Source organism: Motacilla alba, chromosome 5 (assembly GCF_015832195.1).
Source record: "Motacilla alba alba isolate MOTALB_02 chromosome 5, Motacilla_alba_V1.0_pri, whole genome shotgun sequence".
Lineage (NCBI taxonomy): Eukaryota > Metazoa > Chordata > Aves > Passeriformes > Motacillidae > Motacilla > Motacilla alba.
The window spans coordinates 14,409,846-14,431,411 of NC_052020.1; the positions used below are offsets into that span (position 1 = coordinate 14,409,846).

The 21,566-nt window shown below is 41.8% G+C and overlaps 2 protein-coding genes across 2 annotated transcripts in view; both read left to right on the forward strand.

Annotated features, from left to right (window-relative positions):
- Nucleotides 1–10,267, forward strand: part of LOC119701303 (translation initiation factor IF-2-like) — a 41,512-nt gene extending 31,245 nt beyond the window's left edge. Inside the window, exon 2 of the mRNA XM_038137827.1 lies at nt 545–10,267. The gene's annotated coding sequence lies outside the window, so the exon portion shown is untranslated. The remainder of the gene's footprint in view (nt 1–544) is intronic.
- PTPRJ (protein tyrosine phosphatase receptor type J) overlaps nt 1–21,566 on the forward strand; it is a 65,119-nt gene that overhangs the window by 21,125 nt on the left and 22,428 nt on the right. The window contains exons 3-6 of the mRNA XM_038138063.1: nt 16,660–16,678; nt 17,764–17,907; nt 18,659–18,934; nt 19,549–19,824. Of these exons, the coding sequence (XP_037993991.1) occupies nt 16,660–16,678; nt 17,764–17,907; nt 18,659–18,934; nt 19,549–19,824 (715 nt within the window). The remainder of the gene's footprint in view (nt 1–16,659; nt 16,679–17,763; nt 17,908–18,658; nt 18,935–19,548; nt 19,825–21,566) is intronic.

The following is a 21,566-nucleotide window of genomic DNA, read 5'->3' on the forward strand; positions in this document are numbered from 1 at the left end:
TTCTTGCTGGTGGGGGTTAGAACTGTGGGAAAATGCTAAAAGTTATTTCTTTCTTCCCCTATTATGTTAAAACAACTCTCTGGCATAAGGAGAAGCAACAGATTCTGCAAAAAAACAGAGGTTTGCTGCATGTCATAACATTAGTCCAGAATCAATAACAGAAAAGATATCTCAAATACCGATTTTTCTTTTTATTAAACCATACAAACATTTTTAACATAAATAACAAATATATAGATATAAAATATTTCTCCACACACACTTCTTTCTGCACCAATTGTTTTGAGAATGGAAATTAGGAAATAAAACTCTTGATACTGCCAGGCACTGGGTGTTCTTCCAGTTAGAGCCATGAATGCCTGGAGCTCTCCACCCCAGCCTGGCATGTGCCACTGGCTGGGAGTTGTGTGCTGGAAGACATTATCGGACAGGAACTTTTGATTCATTTGTGTGCACATAAAAAAAAAAAAATAAAAAAAAAAAAAAGCAATTTTGGCTGCAATCATATCACTGAGATCTTTCATTGTCTTGATCTTGTTTTTAGAAGTCTTGAGGCTGAGTGGTGATTGAAAAAGCTGTGCCGCAGGGTGGAGGCTTTCCTCTGCCTGATCTCCTGTGCCAAGTGGCTGCTGCTGCTCCCACTCAGGACTGGGAAGAGGGTCCTGCCAGCTTGGCCACGTGTCAGAGCAGCAGGTGGGGAAAGCAGTTCACAGAAGCTGCTCAATGAGAGAAATGCAAAACTCGGTTTAACCTCAGCAGCTAGCCTCTCTTTTATATTTAATTGTTTACCTTTTACTTATTTATTGTCATCAGGTAGGGTAGAGCTAAATTTGCAGATGGATCATGAAGATGCAAGATGAATAAATGGGGCAGCACTTCCAGCTGACAGCAAGTTGTGTCCAAAGCCATAGAGCTGGAAGCATCCAGTCTCTTGAGTAATCACTAAGGGACAGCCCTGCTGGGACTTAATTGGGTATAATGCCTCATGAAAGCTGCGTGGGTACTGAAAGAGCAGTTTTGTGTATGAGTGGCCGCTTTCTAGGTAAGAAACTGTGCCTGCAATACAGGTTTTTTTTTCTTCAGTAAAGGTGCCATAATAAAAGGAGCTATTTGGGCCTAACTCAGAAGACTGGAATGCTGCAATTACAGCATATGGGAGAGCACAGATTCCCAAAATAACCCAGGCAGGAGAATCTTGCCTTGCTGTGCATACATGATGTGAGTCAGAGAGTGGCATTATGATTTCACTGCTGCCACTTCATACTGTTGTCCTACTTATAATTAAATGACTTTTGGGTCTAACTTCCTACTATTTTTGCCTGTCAACAAAGTTGGGATTGTTTCAGATCCCTCCTTCCCCAGGCTTTTAATTTTGGTAGATGTGTTTTAGGTGTCTCCATACGGGCTTGTTGAGTAGATTTAGTCCCACCCTGAGCAGCAGACAGCAATGAATATCATTCTTCCCTTTGTGCTCTAACTACATTTGAATAAGGGGTATGTACAGAGTGGCCTCTGAGAGAGGAATTTGATGCTGTTCCCCAAATTACTGCTATTTAGAGGGATTATGCAGAAAGCTAAACAGAAAGGAAAAAGAATAGTTTATGTCTTTAGTCCTCTGCTGCTGCCCCACCCTGGTGTGCAAACAAATGCCTTTCCCCCTCGTTTCTTTTGAATGTTTATTTATTGTTTTTACAGGATTTTCTGCTCCCAGAGCTGTTGGCTTCTAGGTGCTAATAAAATGTGAATGTGTCCCAGACTCACCCTCGCTGAAGTGCGCACAGTTCTGCAGTGGCTAGATTTTCTGGAAAGAAAAAAATTGCTTTCTGAAAAGATACCAAAAAATCTACATCTTTATTTTTGCATTTGGTGGCATAGATATGGGGAAATAACTTTCTCTCCCCAAAAAAAACATTTTCAAGGGGAAAAATTGTTTTAATTCCACTAGATAGTGGGTATGGGAGTGGAGGCTGGGAACAGGGGGAAGTCTTACAGCAAGACAAACCCACAATTTGGGTAGTTTAGGGTAATTTGACTGTTTGGTGTGACCTCATGTCAGAGTGGTTTACCTTGGGCTTCTTTTTTGCCTCTGTGGTTTGTGTTTAAACTCAAGAGCCCCAGGGGAAGGAGTTGATGGAAAGACAGCTGGGGGGGAAGGGGCAGCCCATGTTTTTCCCAGTGGCACATCCCTGTATGTGTTTTGTTGAAGCTTTTTTTTCTTCATTAGGGCCTGACCTCGGGTCTGTCCTGGCAGGAATGTGTTCCAAGCTTGGCGGTAATTAAGGACAACTGGGCACGGGGTGAGGGCAGCTCTGAGCCGGGCTGGCGGCTCTTGGAGCGGGAGCCCCGTTCCCATTTCCATTTGCCCTTCCCTCTGTGGCCAGGCAGCGAGGAGCTTTCAGCGTGGATCTGCTGTGTGCCAGCCGAGTGCTGTGGCCGTGGGGCTGTTGGGAACCATGGTCACCATACTGTGGCTGGTTGTGGCCCTTTGTTGCCTTGGCTCTTGTTGCCCGTGCTCAGCATCTGAAGGTTTTTGTCGGAATGGAAACAGTTCCTCTCCCATCTCCCGCCTCGGTTTCAGTGTGAGTCGCAGGGGGTTGTCCTCGAGTGAACCCTTCTGTAAATTCAGCCCATATTCATGAATAGTTTAGTCTTCCCTGAAACTCTGTTTCTTAATGAATAAATGATTGAACAAGGAGAAAAAAACCAAACCTTTCCATCCAGAAGCAGCAATATTGAAATTTGCTAGGCCTGTTTCTTTATTGTTATATAGTCTTTGGGCTGTTGTGAGCAGTATGGATCCAGTTCAGCTGATAAGCAAACCTCACTCCTGCAGTCAGGGGAAGAAGGCTTTTCTTTTACTTGGGTTTCTTTTAGGGTTTTTTATAAACCTATAAATTTAAAAAGAGAGCTCTGGTACTGCAGTAGAAGGAACTGGCTCATATGGTAACACGGGCAAGGTATCTACATGGCAACAAACTCTCTATAACAAGAGAGGAAACTATTGCGCATTTTAAACTTCTTATTCCAAGCTGTTCTGTGTCTTGGGTGTCTGATTAGTGTTTGAAGTAAAGGAGGAAGCTCTGGTGCTTTACTGGAAAGGGTTTTTTTTCTGCAGAAGATCAGCTCTGTTGGAAGATGATGGTTTGGCTCTATTTTGGGTTGTGTAGCTATGCAGATACTGTTTCTGGGGTGACTGAGCCACCATTTACACCCAGCTTTTCTGATAGCTGCTATAAATACACCCTGTGCTCTCTTGATGGAATTGCAATAAAATTTATACTAATGAAATTAATTAAAAATTTCAGAGGTTGCATATTATAGGGGATAAGAATTTATAGATACATGAAGTGTTCCTGTGATACTGGAGGGGTATGTGAAAGAACAGTGTAAGAGCTTAAAATGTTACTGTAGTAATATTTGGGAATGGGGGAATCTTCATACAGTATATGTAGAAATGGGATAAGAGGGTCATTAGAAAAACTGGAAGTATCTTTCAGGATGCAATTCTAGTTAAATTAGGATAAAGAGTAGAAAGAATGATGTTCTATCCCCTTCTTTCTTTTTCTCACTCCCCAGTCTCCAGTGTGGGCAGTTCAAATGTCAGGTATACAGGATGTAATTCAGATGAGACTGTTTTGGTTAACGTGCAATATGAATGCTTTGAGTTAAAAATACCATAACTGCAATTTGTTTTCTTTCATTTAAATAAGAAGGTTAAATTCTGATAAGTTATATCGAATAACATAATTTTAGGGGAAATTGGCTAGGAAATATCCAGTGGTAGATGTTGGATCAAAAAATTCACAGATGTTACCAGAGAATTTCCTGTTTAATTATTGTCTCTTATTGTAGTACTTGCTCCTTTCAGTGCAGGATTACCCCTGGGCTGACCTCTGTCAGTAAAAAGGTAATTTTTTTGGTTTTTTCAGTGCTTGGGTTGTCTCTGCTGATGCTGCATTCCTGGCACCAGAGTAGTAGTGTTTGAATGAATGAAAGTAGGTAACTTCATGTTCTTGGAGTCAATAATGAAACATGCTTGTTTGAAGTGCAATTCAGTGCAAATTTTTTTTCCCTTTGGCAGCTACAAACTCTACCTTTTTGCTTCTAAAGAAGGCTTTAATCTTGAAATGTTTCTAGAAACATATCCCTGATTTTAGAGCTTTCCCTGGTAAGTCATTCTAGTTGGTTGAGGATTTTTTTTGGTCTTTTTGTTCACAGTGTTGTTTTGCTTTGTTTTTTAACCCATGATCTTGAGACATAGTGATTCTGTGTCTTCCCTCTTACATGCAACAATGTCCTGTATGATCAGAGTTCATCTCTTTGCCTGCACTGAACCCCCTGGGTGACACTGCAGGAGCTCACACTTGCTGGTCACGCCTCTATTTTCAAAGAAGAAGGAATCCCCTTAGTTATCTAAACTCTTTTCTGTTTGTTTGGCTTACTTGTAAGGAATGTGCTTTGGTAAGTGTCTTTGGGAGGCAGAACAGTGACTGGGCTCTAAAACTTAGTCTGCATTTAAAGTGGGCTCTGAACACAGACTTCACAATGTGCAGTTGCTGTTAGAGGCAGCACAGATGTAAAAACCACTGTATGGCACGGGAGAAGGGGCTGTAACAGTGGATTTTAAAAGGCTCTGGGTCATGCAGACTGGATATATTGCTAGTAAAGAAAAGGAGAAAATGTCTTAATAGAGATGTTCAGCCCTTAGGGGTTGTCTAGCCATCTGCCTTCTTGCCTTTTGGCATCTGGAGCTTCATGTGTCCCAGTGCATGACAGAAGAAAAGTCTGTGGGTATATTTTCATTTTCATAGCTGGAGTCAGGTGGTGGATCAGGCATCTTTCTAAACTGGGGCTTTGTGTGTGCTAGTGTATTCAAGCTAATGTGTTCCTCAGTCCTTTGAAAAGTGTTTCAGCTTTGCAGGGGCAGTCTGGGTGCAGTGAACAGTGGTCTTTAGTCTGACTTGGCTTGGCGTGCCCTCAGTCTCATTTGTATGTGTCGTCTTAGCTGAGTCTTCCCTCTTGATGAAACTCTTCCTGGTAGTGTCTGCAGGATTCCTCCTCACTGCTGCTGAAACACAGGGTGGAGGTGCTGCCAGGCAGGCCAGAGATTAAACCCTGTTGGGGTGTGGATCAAACTCCACTGTCAGCTGTCACCAATAAGGCCAATTGTTCCAAAGTGCTTTTCCTTGTTAGTTTGTTTTGTGCAGTTGAAATGTAAGGAGGAATAAAGCAAGCAGTTTCTCCTAGAGATGGGAGAGGCTGCTGTGGCCTGTGAAGGATGCACTGCTTTGTTCTGGTATGTAATCATTCTTATAAATGTTTTACATTCTATATTCAAACCTGTTCTTCAGGTAGTCACGTTTCTGGCAGCATTATATAACGGTGACATTTTGGATATCTCTGTTAGAGACAGGAGAGGTGCAGAGGAATCCACCTTGTGAATCACTCTCCATTTAACCCTTGTTGGGAGGTGGGGAGCAAAGAGCCTGAGGCCACTAGAAGAGCAGTTTAGGGAAGGTGATGTGGAAGCAAAACCACATCAATTAAAAGATACCAAGATAACAAGGTTTCAGCAGCTGGAATGCAATTAACTTCCTCTTCACTCTTATCTTTCTCCCTTACCTGCACATGGGTAACAAAGGTCATTTGTGTCATCTGATATGAGGCTTTGGAACTCAGCACCCTGAGTTCATGTGTAATTTTTTTATTGTGCTAAGATTACAGATATACCAAAATCCCACCAGCAGTGTGGTGCAGAGCAATTAAGGTTTGTTTTTTATATTGCTGCTTTACAATTGTTGCTGTTGGCAAGCAGCAGCAGTGTATAGTTACAAATATGTATGTTATCCCCCTAATCTGAGGGAACTCTGCTATTAGATGAGCAGAGACAGTAAATGACTTAGCCTTCTGTGGCATGCACATAAAACAGGATGCAAGGCATGAAGGACTTAGTTTCATCTTTGTCTTACAGCTGGTTTAATGTGGCTTTAGTATTTGGGTGTGAAGAGGAAGCTTTGCCCCACGTGTGCATCATGAAAATGCACCACAGTGAACTGAAGGGTTTCCCATCTAACCTTCCCCAAAGCTCTTGCTCCAAACACAGACACATTTATGTGGGTTTTCTCTTCAGAGCTTGGTATTGTCAGCCTTAAACACACAGATGAGAAACTTGAGAAGCATATTTCTAGCAGATAATTCAAAGTTCTGTTTGTGAACTAGGTGCATTTTAATAGAATACTTGAGCATTTGCACAGCCTTACTGGTTTGTGGATTTTTTGTTTGTTTGATTTGGGGTGTTTTTTTGAGGAGGAGGCATTGGTTTGTTGTTGGTTGTTTTTCATTTGGTTGGGGTTTTTTAAGTTTTCTGTTATGTTTGGTTTTTTTTTCAAATAAATAATAGCAGTGAGTGTGCTCTAGCTCTCCGGCTTTGGATATGTCCTTGTTTCCTCCCTGAATATGATAGAGCTGTTATGCCTTAGTTATTGCATAAATTATAAAAAATTAAACACCAAACACCAGGCCAGAAAGAAATGTGTCTGTCTGGAAATCATGAAGTTCTTATCCTTCAGAGTTTTCCAGGCATTTTGCAGTGGTGCAAGGAAACTGTTTGTGTAGTTTAGCTCAGTTTAGTAACCTTTTAGAAAAGCAGTGATATTTTTTCTCTTTCGATGTTTGTGGTCTGTTGAGGGCTGAGGAGCTAAAGAGAACACATCTGTTTCAAAGACTCTGAACATATAATCTGGGAGAAATCAAATCTACTTTTGTGACTTTCAGTTTGAGTCAAAGAATAATGAATTGAGGGAAGTGTTAATGTGTTGTTAAAGAGCAGCAAAACTAAAGAGGAAGGATGAGGTGTTGTGATTGATTATAGTACCTGCTGCTCATCTTTCACTCTGCCATTTCATATAGACATATTAAGAGAGACATTGAGGATACCTCAGGAACATAGCTCCATTTGAATTTCTAAGTGTACCTAACATGCTTGAGAAAATAATTAGACTAAAGGGGTTAATAGCATAGGTAGGAAAAAGAGAAGTACTGATGAAGCCCTCCCCTACCTCCAATGTCTTCTGCAGAGTCAGTGCCTGACCAGTATTAGTACTTTTTAATATCTACCTTTTTTTTCTTGGCTGTGGTTGAGGAAATAGTTGCTACTACTTTGACTTTGCCAAAGGGAGAATCTGCCAGAATGCTTAGAGGATGGTACTGCACTTGTTGCTGCCCCTTTCTGCTTTTCTATTAGGGCAACACTGTCAGATATTATTGTGTGACACCATTATTCTTAATAGTGCGCTCATACTTTTAATAAAATTTCAAAGTGCATTTAATGTATTTTCTCAAGGAAGTCTGTGAAATGAGAGGTTGCCTGTATGAAATATACATGGGTGTGTCATCAGAAGCAGAACTTGTATGGAGATTTTTTCTAAAAAAAATCTTGTGTGTTTAAAATTTGCGAGAACCATCCTCAAATGGAGGGGGAATTTCTGATTGTAAAAGTTGTGCTTCATCATTAAACTCAATGGTAGTGGATCTTCATTTAGTGGTAAAACAAGCTGGAGTAAATTTAATGAACTTTGTCTTTTGTCTTTTTTGTCTTTCACTTAATTGCGATTTAAATTTTTTTTTAGCAATCTTTTACAAAAACTTTGGATTTGTCTGCAAAGACCGTGCAATAGAAAGATATATGCTTTTATATTCTGGGTTGTAGTGTAGGTAGAAGAAAATCTCTAAGTGTATGGAGACAGCAGAAGCTATGGGAAGCCACATCAGTGGTGTACTGTTGCTCTAAGCAAAGGATGAGCAACATGTTGGGAAAATTAACTCTTAGCTTTGAAAGCTTTCTTAGTTTGGTTTGGTTTCTTTCTGCAAGGGATACACAAGGCTAAGCGAACACTGCACAGCGATATAATGTGCAGTGTATTTGAAATAAGCATGTTTCCAGACTGGTAATAAAGAACATAAACATCTTGCTCTGAAATAAGAGTTTGAAATGAGCTACTGGCTGTTCGATCTGTATCAGAGCTATGCCAAATACACAGATCAGTAGGAGCTCCTTCATGTGTCTTGGAAGGAGAGAGAAGTCATGGGTATTATTTTTCTGGAATAAAAAGTTTGCAGCTGTTCAGGCTGCAGTGTCGGTCTGATCTCTGGTTCTGACCCTGCACCATCCAGCCTTTTTCCACCACAGCCAGTCCTCCCAGATGGCCATGAAGTTGACCTTTGAGAGATGTGTCTATTGACTGGTGAATGAGAGAGAGCCCATGTTGTTGTCAGTGAATAACTTCTCATGCAGCCTCAATGTATTCACAGAAACGAGTCTGGCAATGGGGTAATGGCAGAGCCAATTCTCATTCCTGCTTCTATTCAGCTTCTGTTCAAAGAGGAGGAAAAGAGAGACTCTACCAGAGCCCCAGATGAACTTAGTGGAGCTGTACAATGAGATCTTTTGTTCACTCCCAGGAGTACTACTACATGTTTTGAACGCTTGCAGTCCATTTGTCTTTTGCTACAGTTTAAATTCATTAAAGGATTAAATGGACTGATGATAGCAGGCAAACCCCAAGAGTATTCCTGCAGCCCCATAGTGCTGCATATGAAAACAACATATGGGAAAACATTGTTTAATCAAATTGTTTGTGTTAGTGATAATCTGATCCCTGTAGATGAGCCAGATCTCTGGCTTATTTTGGAGCTGGAAAAGGTTCCACATCATGTTTTTTACTCTAAGGCAATTTACATTTGTTTTGAGGAAGTCAAGCTACTTTGCTTTTAGATCCCATCAAAAAATGTAGATTCACTGTAAACCAGTGCATGTGAAGATGTGATGTCTTGTAAATAAGCACTGTGAAGAAAGTCTAAGGTGCAGCCAGTAATTTATTGCATGAAATTACTTTCCTTGTGACAGGTTTATGATGTTAGAAGATGCACTGAGCCTGCCCAAGCCAGCTCGGCCTGGTGTCATTATCTCCGACAATCAGCACAAGGCAGTGCTGACATCTGCATCCCTATTTTACACTCTTAACGTGGTCATCCTTAGCCTCGTGCTTTCCAGAAAGTCAACTTTAATGGGAATGCAGCGTATTTCCCTGCTGTTAGTCACTTGCGCTGAAGTTAGATGGTTTTACTGGGGCCTCTAGTGGTGTCAACCTGTATGACTGCTCCAAAGCTGCTGTTCGGAAATGGGGAGGGAGGGTTGCTTTCCTCCCTCCCTCCCTTCGGACAGATTTACCCGGCTACAGGGCACGGGCAGTGCCATACAGAAAATTTATTTGGGTTCTAGTGGAGCATTTCACACGGAGTTAGAACTGAATGTACTGAAGGAGCACAAATGAGTGGTAATAAACGGCAACAGAGCGTGAAGGAGGAGATGAAGGTTGAGAGAAGTCTGTGTTGGGCAGTGGTCACAGGCTGGTTTCTCCCAGCTGCACAACTCACAGATTTTTAGATTAGGAAGTTTTCCGGACCTTGATAAGGACAGAAAGATAGACTGTATTTTAAAAAGTATAGAATTAAGGCAGGAAAGAGCAAAACATTCATGTACCAGCATCAATGCTGCCCCCCCAAAAGGATTTTCTGTGTAAACAAGACAGTTTTGAGCTCTGTGTGAGTGAGCTGAAAGGCTTTCACGGGCCATGGTTCTCCTGCCACCAGACAGGGTGTCATAGATGAAAAATTTGGTCCTTTTTTTCAGTATAAATAATCTTGATGTTGTCTTTGAGCTGTAGTGTAAGTTTTAAAATCCCTTTGCAACTAGTTTTACTTGGAAAACCTCTCAAACCAAATCCAGCTCAGTGTTATTCTCCTTGTAAAGTATTTTTTAACACTTCCCCGTGCAAAGACTGTGCAGAGTCCAAAGTGTCTGGCACAGCATAGTGAAATATCATTGTGATAAGAGAAACTTGAGAGTCCTGACTGCACTCAGCTCAGCAGATCTGAACTAGGGCTCTGTCAGAAAAATGCTGCTCCTTTTTGTGACTGTGCTGCAAAGGCCAGGCAGCTGCTGGCTCTGGTGTGAGTTTTCCATGGTGCCTGGGTGGCCAGCCCTGCTGACTTGGCGACACTGAGCGTTGTCTCATTGCCACCAGGGTATTTTTTTTTTTTTCCTTTCTCCATTTTTTCATTGTATCCTGCTTCTTCCAGGGTGTGCCTGAGTAATGAGTCAGAGTGAAAAAATAGTGCTCTTGAGCAGTTCGCAGGAATGTGGCTTGTTCACATAAAATAAAGGCTGATGCTTCCTCAGTTTAAAAAATGAAATTACTGGCAGTGTTAGCTGGAAGTTCCTCTTTAGAAGAAGAGGTTTGGTTTTTTTTCCAATTCAAGCACTGCTCTTGCATTTCCATCTCCAGTTCCACCCATATTTGTTAAGTGTCATGGTTTAACCCCAGCTTGCAACCGAGTACCCCATCCAAAACAGTCCCACACCAGCCACTGTGGAGGAAGTTAACTCTGCCTCAGGTGAAACCAGCATGGAACATGAGTAGGATAACAGTTTGGGGTTTAGTAAGTAGTTGTTTCAAGTATTATTCCTTGCCATTGTCAAATAAGCACCCTGTTCTCTGTATAACCTCCTTCAGCAGGATGGTCTCTGGATTGCATGTATAACTTACTGGGTTATGTGAATTATTTAAGCTTGTTGAAACTTTTCAGCCTGTCTTTTGGCTGAAGTTTTGTGGTTTCCTCAGTTGGAGGAATGAGCCTACTAAACTATGAGGTGGTCTGCAGCACTTAATGGCTGCAATTAATCAGGCCCTGGAGGTCTGGGTGAAACAGAACTGCTACTGGCCTGCATGGAAACATTTTAAACTAACGTTTTAAACTGGAAGTCACTGGAATTAAATCTAATGGTGTTCTCTAGGGTCTGTGGTGAGAGAGCTGTCAGTTGCAATGCAGTCATGTTTGGGTTTTGGTGTCTGTATTTTTCTCTTTATTTTGGATATGTTGCCCAGAAAACTCCTTGCTCCTAGGCTAGCCATCTGAAAAGCAGATACAGGCAAAATTTGCAGAAGAATCAAGGAAAAAAGAGCTTGCTCTGGTATGTGTCATTACAAATATCTTTTTGGTGTCTCATCTTTGTTTTCTTACAAGGCTTTGTCTTCCGCAGCACTTTCAGTTCATTGGAGGTGCTGCACAAACTAGAATGTCCTCTTATGTTTTCATAAAAACCAGTAGAAAAAAAAAATTTGTATTTGGCCTCTCTTTGCAGAAATGCTTGCTTCAGGGAAGTCAGAATTTAGAAATGTCAGGGGCAAAATATAAATACATGCAAAGTGGAAATAGTCTTTCCTCTTTCACATAACTGCATAACAGCTGAAAATAGCCTGTGCACAGTTGTGTGTGGCTGTTTCAGGGTTCTGCACAGCTCCCAAATACAGCAGGGTGGCCCAGGAGGGTCCAGCCCCACCCAGTTCATAACAAACACCAGCTCACATTTCTTTCTTCCGAGTCTTCTTTCTTCTTCTGTATCTCCATCTGGTCCTGTGCAGGCTCATTGGCAGAGCTACCCATTTAGGGTTAAAAGAAGACTCCAAACATCCTACAAAAACTTAGTGCTGTTTTTTAAATTAGAGTTTTTTTAATCTAGCATAAACCCACTCACAACAAACATTCTGTGAAGTGGTGTGTTGTGTATGGGCTGTGAGTACCTGCATAAATAGGTACTCAGAAGGAAAACAGGTGGAATTGATCCTTGCCACAGCATATTTTCCATTTTTCATTGGAAATAAATGCATCATATTATTGAGATAATCTGGAGTTAATTTGAATGAAAAATAACAAAAACACAGAACTGTTGTGGACTGCAGATAAAGTGAGTTTAGGAGAGTAAATATACACTAGAAAGGGGGAAAAAATTATAACCAACCTCAAACTCTAGCACTGAATTCAGAAAGTAATCACTCTTCAATGAAACTATGTAACATAATTAAATGTTATCTTCTGACTTAGTCTCCTGCTGATTATTTCCTCCTTCAAGTAGTAAGGACCTGATACAGGAGGCCTAATATCCACAAATGCCACTGGAATTGGTAACTGAACTGTTATGTTTGCACTCCTTCAGCACACAGGCTTTATCCACATTGCCTTTTTCCTTGTAGGACAGTGAGCACAGGGGAAAACACCTATTTTTCTTGGCTTGGCATATCCTTTGTGTAAATTAAAGGCTGTCTGGAAGTGTGCAAGAGGTGTTTGGATGTGGCATTTGGGTGTATGGTTCAGGGGGGTGATTGTGGTGGTGCTGTGTTGACAGTTGTACTGGATGATCTTGAAGGTCTCTTCCAGCCTTGATGATGCTGTGTTTTCTAATAGTCCCGTGATTTGCACTTGAAGTTTTCTGCTTAAATGCAGGGATATGCTTTGCAGTTGAAGATTTATGTCATTTTCTTAAAAAAAAATGGAAAATAGGCCTATTATGTTACCCAAGTATATTTTGACTAATTTTCCAGTATGATATTTTTTCCACCCCAGAACCCACACATTGTCCAGATAAGGCATGTTACTTGAACTAGGTTCATACAGGTTTGAGCACATAGTTCTGTGCCCCAATTCAGGTGAACTCAATTTTCTTGCCCAGTGCTGTAAGCTTAAAAACTTTATTAATTTGGAAATAATATGGAAATGAATGAGATGGAACAGCTCTGTGATGGGTTTCAAGAGACAGAAACATTTCATCTTTCCAAAACCCACCTTGTCTTCCTGCAGGATAACAGTCTCCAGCAGAAAGGTGTCACTCCCTGCTGATTTAGACTTTGCACTTCCAGGCAAGTGGAAAGATGTTCCCAGGTGAAATAGCAGGCCATGCTTTAAAAATCCTAGCAAAACAAGTATTGGAAAGCTGGATCAGTCTGTGGATGCAATAGTTGGGCAGTCCATTTCCGTTACTGTGGGGCTTCCTGAGTTTGATTTTCACTTACTTTGTGTGACCTTGAGTGAAAGCTTTCTGTGGGAATACTTCCTGAATAAATCCATGCTAAGTAGGAGATATCAGAGGTGAGAGAGGGGTTTGTAAGTGGCCAAGTTACTGTGTCTTTGCTGGTTAATGTTTGTTGGCTGGGAGGTGGTGGTGGTGGTTGACAGCATCAGCAAAGCCAAGCCTGGAGTCCTAAAGCCATCATAATGGTGCTGTGTGGTGGCTTGTCCCAAAGCCCACAGTCATTCATGTGGGACAACTAACCACAGCTGGACATAGAGGGGGAAAAAATGGTGTGAGATCAGGAGTACTGTCTAATGGGGCAGTGATCTTAATTATGCTGCTGCTTTGGTCAAATGCTGTTGAGAAGCAGTTTGGAGGCCACTGTGATTGCTTGGTGGTATTTTCATGGAACTCCAAACCTGGGAGGATGGGTGGGTGGAGACTATAAGATCCAAAGGTACACACTTGGAAGATCAGCTTTGAGAGGGGTGCGATTAACTCCCTGGCTTCTTGCATCTGAGTCACAAGGCACACAATGAAGGCGCACAATCACACCAGAAACAGTAAGCAGCAACCTCAAGTGGTGTTCTTGGAAAGGATTTGTGGCTAAGGGTTTTTTTGGCTAAGATTTTTTTGGTTTGCTCGCTTTGACTGTTTAGGCAGCCTTTGACCTTATATTTACGTGAACCAAACCATGCTGTTTGTTTTGAAAACTGGAGCAGGTAGGTTGGCTGCTGTCCACAAGGGTCTTCCCCAGAGCAGGAACCCCAACTTCATTAGAGGGCACAGTTTGGCAGCAGAGCCATGCTGAGCTGAAGTCCTGCACTGCTGTCTTCCCTGTGGCTCTCCCAGTGCACGTGTAGAGCTGGCGTGTTTTAAATCCCACTCCTGAAAATATCTTACTCTGAGTTATCAAATATCAGTGGGATTTGGTCTTCTCAGTCATCCACTATTTTTAAATAAGTTTTCCTGTACCATGTCTTAATTCCTGGATAAGATTACTTGTGAGGCTAGTACTGATTCCTCAGTTAGGCAACCCAGTGTAGGCCTGAGGAGGATGGAGCTGAATTCGGGTTCTATCACACACCACCAGCTCCTGGTCAGTTGTAAACTGCTCACATAGAGAGCACAGGACAGGCCTTGTGCAAGTTCAAATTAATTCCTCAGCTCCTCTGGAACCTACAGCCTTTGATTAGGCCAAGCATGGCTGTGTGACATGTGGCTGTGCGAAAAAATTCCTTTGCCTTAGCTGATGACAGTGATGGGTTTGTGTATACATTTCCTTCCTGTTTTTCAATTGAAATTATCAGTATTTGGCATTTTGCTTTCTTTTCTTGGTTAAGGATGTTCCACCCCTTCCCAAAGTTCCACATAAGTTAAAAAAATTACCCAACTGTATAAATGAATAATAGAGATTTGTGTCATTGGAAAAGAAAAGCAGAGATGGCAGGGCTCATGATGTATTAAATGCAAACACAAGGAGAATCAGGTGTTCAGTGCAAATATCCTCTGAAATCATAAACAAATGCTTTATGTAAATTCTAAGTAATAACATCAGGTTTGAGAACAGTTTGGTTCGTGGCTGATGTTGGAAAGTACAACACGGAATGACTGAGTCCGGCAGGCTGATGCTTGGGAATGGGATCATTTGTTTTGTTTGGTTTTGGATTTCAGAAGGAGGCCTTCCTGCTGCTGGTGGGATGTGATTTTTTTTTTTAATTTGATTTTTCACATAGGGTTCTGGAAAGTCAGAAGGGTATTTTGAGGGAGTATCGCCAGTGTGTGCTGAGCAAGTAGAATGATGGGGTGCAGTTTTTTAATCATGTGACAGGAATTTTAGTGTAACTTTCCTTTTTGAGGTTGTTTGAGCATCCTTAATAAAAGGATGCCCGCTGTCCATCCACATGTGACAGTACAACCAAATTTAAAGCAGCTTGGTCATTATTTGCCATTAGATCAGATGCCCATAAAACAGCAATTGTGTTCCTTGTTTGAGCTGGCAGGGAAGAAATGGGATGGTAAAAAGGAGGGGTTCAGGGTATTCGCTAGTGGCATGCCTGCTTTGCAGTCATATAATAATACCTGTCATTCCTGTTGCTCAGGAAGGATGCCATGCCCCTGAACTCATAATTTGTGAAGAAGGAGATGAGAAAGTTAATTTTCATGCAGTTCTACAGAGGAGAAAGTAACTAAAACATGACGGGTTGTGAATGATGTCAGGCTCTTGATTCTTTGTCTGTAGGGCTGCAGAAATCACTGTAGCTTAGTCCTGTGGCATTTCTTGTTGATTTTGTTCTTCTTGTGAGTTCCTTTTCTTAATAAACATAACATCCTTTTGCCTTTGCTTGTAGATTGCCCTGAATTGCAATGAGGGGAGGGGATCTCACCTCTTATTATTCAGCAGCTGTTTCCACACAGCTTAGCTCTTCTACTCTGGACACTGCACGGTAGTGTCTTCCGGCCTTCAGAGTGGCTGTTTCCTTCTTGAGCTCTTCTTCCTCAGACGCTTCATGAAGTCCTCTTGACCTGGGTGCAGGCCAATATTTCCTCACTTCCTGAATAGCCTTGCAGTTTGGCTGAGCTCTCAAAAGCTCAGGTTGAAGAGGAGCCTCACACTTGTATGTAGGACATTTGCATCCCATGTCATGTCTGTTGTGCGCCACGTTGTCCAAAGGGCTGTGCTAGACAAGACCGGGCATTAGGTCTTTAATGCTTACAAGTGCTTTTTTTGCCTAGGAAGAGCGCCCAAACTCTTCTTGCTGTGGCACTGAGACCATCACAGGAACAAGATTTAATGGTGTTTTCTGACTGCTTTTTGAGGGTCTGTCTGCCTGGACCCATGACTGGTGCAAGGAGCTACGGCTGCCAGAGCTCCTTGTGGCACCAGCAACAAGACAGCTGGGGCAGTGAGTGATTTGGGATTCCAGCATTGCATTAGGGTCTTGTGAGTTAGCTGCTTATTTTGAGTTAACTCATGGAATTGCACAAATGGCTAAGAAATTGGATGGGGATAGAGAAAACAAAAGTTCCAAGTGCCTTAGATAAGAATCCTTTTTGCAGACCTCAGTCTGGGGCTTTTATTTCATTCCCTTAAGCGGCATTTTGTGATGCCACCTGGAGGGATGTTAATATGACAATTTATGGGCCAATTCTCACTCCTACAGGAAAGGAAATGGCTATTTGAAAGTAAAGTATGAAGTTTGAAGGCTAAAAATCATTCTCAAAGCAAAATTCTGCTGTGTTTGTCAGTATTACCAGCAGAGGAGTTTCAGGCTGCAGTTAAATGGCAACTGCTGATATGTTATGGATGTGTGTACACATGTAAATGTGATTTCAGAGCATGTATCAAGTGTTTTGAACTTTGACTACCCTGTGTTTGCTTCAGAAAACAGAAAACACTCTTTTGTGAGAAGTAATAAGAAGGTTTATACAGCAAAAGAATGAAAGGAATATTCTTACTAATAAGAAAGATGTAATTGGCATCTACCATTTTTTGTGGGACAGTGTTAAGGCTACTAACTAAAGTGTGTTTTAACTAAGATCTTATAGGTTTGGTTTATAAATTTATATATGTGCAAAATAATCAACTTCTGTTATTCAAACCTTTTTTTTTGGCAACAAAATAAACTACTTCTTTTTAAAATGTGGAAACTTAAAACAGATTTCTTCCTCCCTCATGTTAATTAAACTACTGTTTATTTTGTTTGAGCTTCCAGTAGTTTTAATTTCTGTTATTTGTTTTTGTTTTCCAGGTCAGATGTACAATTGCTTGTAAGTATCATTCTGTTGCTTGCTTCTTTTTTTTTGTTTGGTTTTTTTTTGTTTGGTTTTTTTTTTTGGTTTTTTTTTTTTTTAATATAACTCTCCTTGTCTTAGTTGGTTTTAAGAAAGATTAAGCAGTATCAGCAAAGTATTAAGAAAAAGCTTCTTTGAAAGAATTTTTAGAAAGCAGTTAAAAATATATACTCAGTTATTTTAGTGACTATAATACCTTCAATGCATTTAAAGATATTTAAAAATCTAAATCTGTATTTAAATCTCTTTGCTTTTCAGTTTGTAGAGAGGTCTGGTAAAATGAAGTGCAGGTGTAATATGCTTAGAAAGATGGGAAAATAAGCTTAAAGGCAAGAAAACCCATACAAACCCTAAAAAACAAAAGACACACAAAGTGATGCTTTTAAAGAATTTCTGAAGTGCAATTCAGTTTAGAATGTGGTACTGGCCAAAATAACATGTTTTCATGTGGCAGAAATTTCTGAAAATGTGTGCAGATAAGTTCTACCTTAATACTGAACATCAGATTTAAATGAGTTAGCCTTTAAATTTTAGGGTCTGAATCAACGCTTTCTATGCTTTGGCCTGTAAAATTGATGTAATGTTTCTGGCTCTAGATACAGAACCATGCCTCTTCCTTACTTACTTGGGAACACATTGTGGGAATATGAGAAGGGAAGAGGGGAATATGCTTAGGGGGAAGAGACAAAATTGCTATGCCAGGTTAAACAAAATTTCTGATAATACGTGAAGAAAACACACACATGGAGTGTGCCTGCAAGTTGTTTCAACTGCTTTCAAACAAAACTGTACTGAAAAGAGAGGTCATAGTAGCTTTCATCCAAACCATATGTGGAGTCAGGGGATGGCCAAAATCATGTGGCAGTCACGTGAATTTAAATAATAGTTCAAATAATCTCACAGAAGTTAAGAGGTAAAACCAGGAAATGTGCATTGAGGTTTCTGTAGAACTGGGAATACAGAAATGACTGTGGGTCTGTGCATGATATCTGTAACTGACTGTACTTCTGCAAATGGGAAGTTCAGGAGTACTGTAAAGACAGAGTTTTGTGTTCTTTCAGGCACTGAGGATTGCAGCTCAAAAAATGCAACTGCAGAACCAGCAACCAGTAGTAATGGTGATCTATCAGTAAACTCTGCAAGTGGGAACAGAACCTCTGCAGGTGAAAGAGTGGTCGGGGCTGCATCACTGTCTGAGACAAGAGGTGATCTAAGCACTGTAACATGTTTGTGGTTTGGATTGTGACTGGGATGTGAATCTTCGGGGTATTTTGCACTTCTGTATCATGGTTGCACTAGTTCAGCATTGCAGGGGCATGAATCCAACTACTTTACTGCAGTAGAGAAGGAGGCCAAGAAATGCATCTCCATGCCTGACTAGGAGTGCAGTTTCATGCTGTGATTGCAGCATAGCCTTGGAATAGTTTTATCCATGTTAGACTCAGACTCCCTTTCCTGCTTATTATGGCTTTTTACATTACAGGTTAATAGTTCAACTCACTGGGACATAGAGACTTGAAATGCATAGGTGATGAGGTACAGCTGAAGTCCTCTGCCTAGCAGAGAATATTCTGTGTCACATATGTACAGGACAGGTGTGTGAATCTTGCACCTAGAAGAGCTCCTCTCTTTGGAATATCAAGTTAAGGAAAAAAATGACCGTGTGTTGTGTATCCCAGTCTTTGTCAGCACACTGCATGAAGCTCACAGCTGAGGCAGCACAGAAATCACTGCTGCACCTAGAGAGCTCTACTGCTTGAGGTGAAGTGAAGCTTGAGGGGTTGGAGTAGATAGCAGAGCTTGTAAATGCGCCTTGCAGTAGAGAAAGGTGGCTGATTATTTTCTCGGGCAGATTTCTGTTTTACAGAGACTGGATATGGCAGGGAGGAGAGTGCTGTATGTGTTTATTTGTCAGCAAATATTCTTGTAAGTTAGCTTTTTTTTCCCTTTTCATAGGATCCAGCCTGATTTATAACCTCACTGCAGAATCCATTGGTGTGGATTCTGTCACCTTAAAATGGATGGTGGATGACAGTGCTTCTGGCCCATACACGTACAGGATAGAGGTTATAAATGGTACAGATGGTGCACCTGTGAAGAATGTGACATCCAGTGAAAGCAGAGTAGAAATTACCGGGTTAATCCCTGGGACACTGTACAACTTCACAGTATTTGCTGTAACAGCTGATAGTGTGACAGAAGGAGAGGGAAGTCCCATACACCTGTATACAAGTAAGTCACAGTTTTTCACATTCCTGTTCCTGATGGTCTGTGCTTTGCTGTTCAGGACAGGGTTCTGCCCACCTGCCTGAGGTTGTAACTTAATAGGAGCCTTACCTGGGCCAGATGCTAAGAATGAGTGGTTCATGTATAGTGCTTCATGTATAGCCTCAATTTATTTATTTACTTCTTAAACACCAAACTCCCTCTAACCACCCCCCCCCCCCCCACTGTAAACCAAAAAATCCTTTCCAACAGCAACTAAACCAAAAACCAACCAATAAACCAAACTAAAATCGCCTGCATTGCCAACCATACCCATCCCTTTCCTGTCCAACCTTTCTGGATTCCCTGGGAGCTCTGCTTCAATGATGACCAAAGTTTCTCCTCTGGAGTGTCAAAGGGAGGTAAATGCCACTCACCATAGCTTGTCTTCAGTTGTCTCTTAGCTGCCCACTGGTGCAACAGCCTCCAGGAATGCCTGGTGATGTTGTTGGGGTGCTCCTGCACTGTGGACCATGAGTGGTGTGAGGGAAGTGAAGCCCTGGTGTGGCTGTGTTTCTTGTTTCCTTGTCTGTGAGCAGCTGTTCCTGCAGGTTAACGAGTTGTTGCTTTGCCTTTCACAGGGCCCAGCCCAGTTCATGATCTCAAGGCAGAATCCATTGGTGTGACTTCTGTCACCTTAAAATGGGTGGTGAGTGACAGCGCTTCTGACACCTACACGTACAGGATAGAGGTTGTAAATGGTACAGATGGTACACCTGTGAAGAGTGTGACATCCAGTAAAACCAGAGCAGAAATTATGGGGTTAATCCCTGGGACACCGTACAACTTCACAGTATTTGCTGTAGCAGCTGATCATGTGACAGAAGGAGAGGGAAGTCCCATACACCTGTATACAAGTAAGTCACAGTTTTTCGCATTCCTGTTCCTGATGGTCTGTGCTTTGCTGTGCAGCATGAGGCTCTACCCACCTGCCTGAGGTTGTAACTTAATAGGAGCCTTACCTGGGCCAGGTAATAATAGGAGCCTTACCTGCTAAAAATGAGTGCTTGATGTATGGAAGAAGCATAGCCTTGATTCGCTGTATCTGCTGTAGCAGCTGATAATGAGACAGAAGGTAAAGGAAGGTCCACAGACCTGTATACAAGTAAGGAAATGGTGGACAGCTCAGAGCTCTTCCTAACTGCTTGAAGGCTAAAATGTAAAGTTTTTGTATGTATAGATGTGATTTCTTATTGCTGTCGCCTAGTCTGGAATGTCTAGTAAGCAGTGTGCTTCTTTAGGTGGGGAAGAAATACATCCTTGGTTTTAAAAAGAAAATCCAGGCAAACATAATCCACCCTGCTTCCTCTCCATCTTTGTTCCCATATCTCTTCATGTGGGAGATAATTTCTTGTCACAAATAGTGAGCCAACTAGGAAGGATGCCCTTCTAGAGTTGGTGTTTTTTAATAGAGTCAGACTCATGGGACATGGTGGGTGGCTGACTTGGCTGTGGTGATCATTAAATGATAAAGTTTGAAATTTACAGTGTAATGAATAAGAAGAGACAGCAGAGTTGCTCTCCTGGAGTCTTGAAAGTTTAAGCTGTTCAGGGCTCTACTTAGCAGCCTACCCTGGGAATCTGGTTTTGAGGGCTGAGGAATCCACGTGTGCTGTTCAGTTTTTAAAAACCACCTTTTAGAAGCACAGGAACAAGCAGTTTCCCTATGTCAAAAGTCAAGCAATTGGGGCAGAAAACCAGCTTTGGTGAACAGGGAACTCCTTGTGGAGCTCCAGAAGATTAAGAAATTATGAGCTCTGGAAGTGAGGTCAGGCCTCTCAGGGGAGTTACAGAGCTGTGGTTTGTCTATGCATGAGGAAGACACCAAGGGCCAGAGCTCAGTTACAGTTGAAACTGGCCAGTGCTCTTTGACAAAACGAGGAAGGCTTTTTGAAGTACATTAATAGCAAGGGAGAGATCTAAAGAAAGCATTGGACTGATCCTTGTTGAAGATGGTCACCTGCCTAATAGGGATGAAGAAAAAGCAGAGGCATTCAATGTGTATTTTGCCTCAGTTTTTGGTCATAGTGATAGACTTTGGTGTGCCCGATGCCCAGAGCTGGAGGCCCATGAGAGCTGGGACAGTGGCTTTCCCCTTGTGGCCACTGGAACTGTGAGGGACCACCTGCATCAGCTGAATGTTCACAAGTCCGTGGGGCCTGTTGGGATTCATCCCTGAGTGCAGAAGGATCTCACTGGTGTTACAGCAGGACTCTCCATCAGCTACCAAAGGCCTTGGGAGCCTGGGGAGGTCTCTGCCAGCCACTGCTATTCCTATTTACCAGGAGGGTGGGAGGAAAGACCCAGGAACCTGCAGGCCTGCTAGACCAACCTCAGTTCTGGAAAAATTATGGAGGAGATTGTACTGAGTACTGTTAAAAGGTATTTAGGAACAATGCAGTCATCAGGTGCCATCGACATGGGTCACAAAGGGAAAGTCCCATTTAATTAATTTGATCTTTCTGTGGTAAGGTCACCCGCCTGGTGGGGAAGGGAATGTGGTGAGTGTAGTATTTCTGCATTTTAGTAAGATTTTTTGGTACTGTCCCTCACAGCATCCTTCTGGACAAGTTGTCCGGCTGTGGGATGAGTGGGCTCG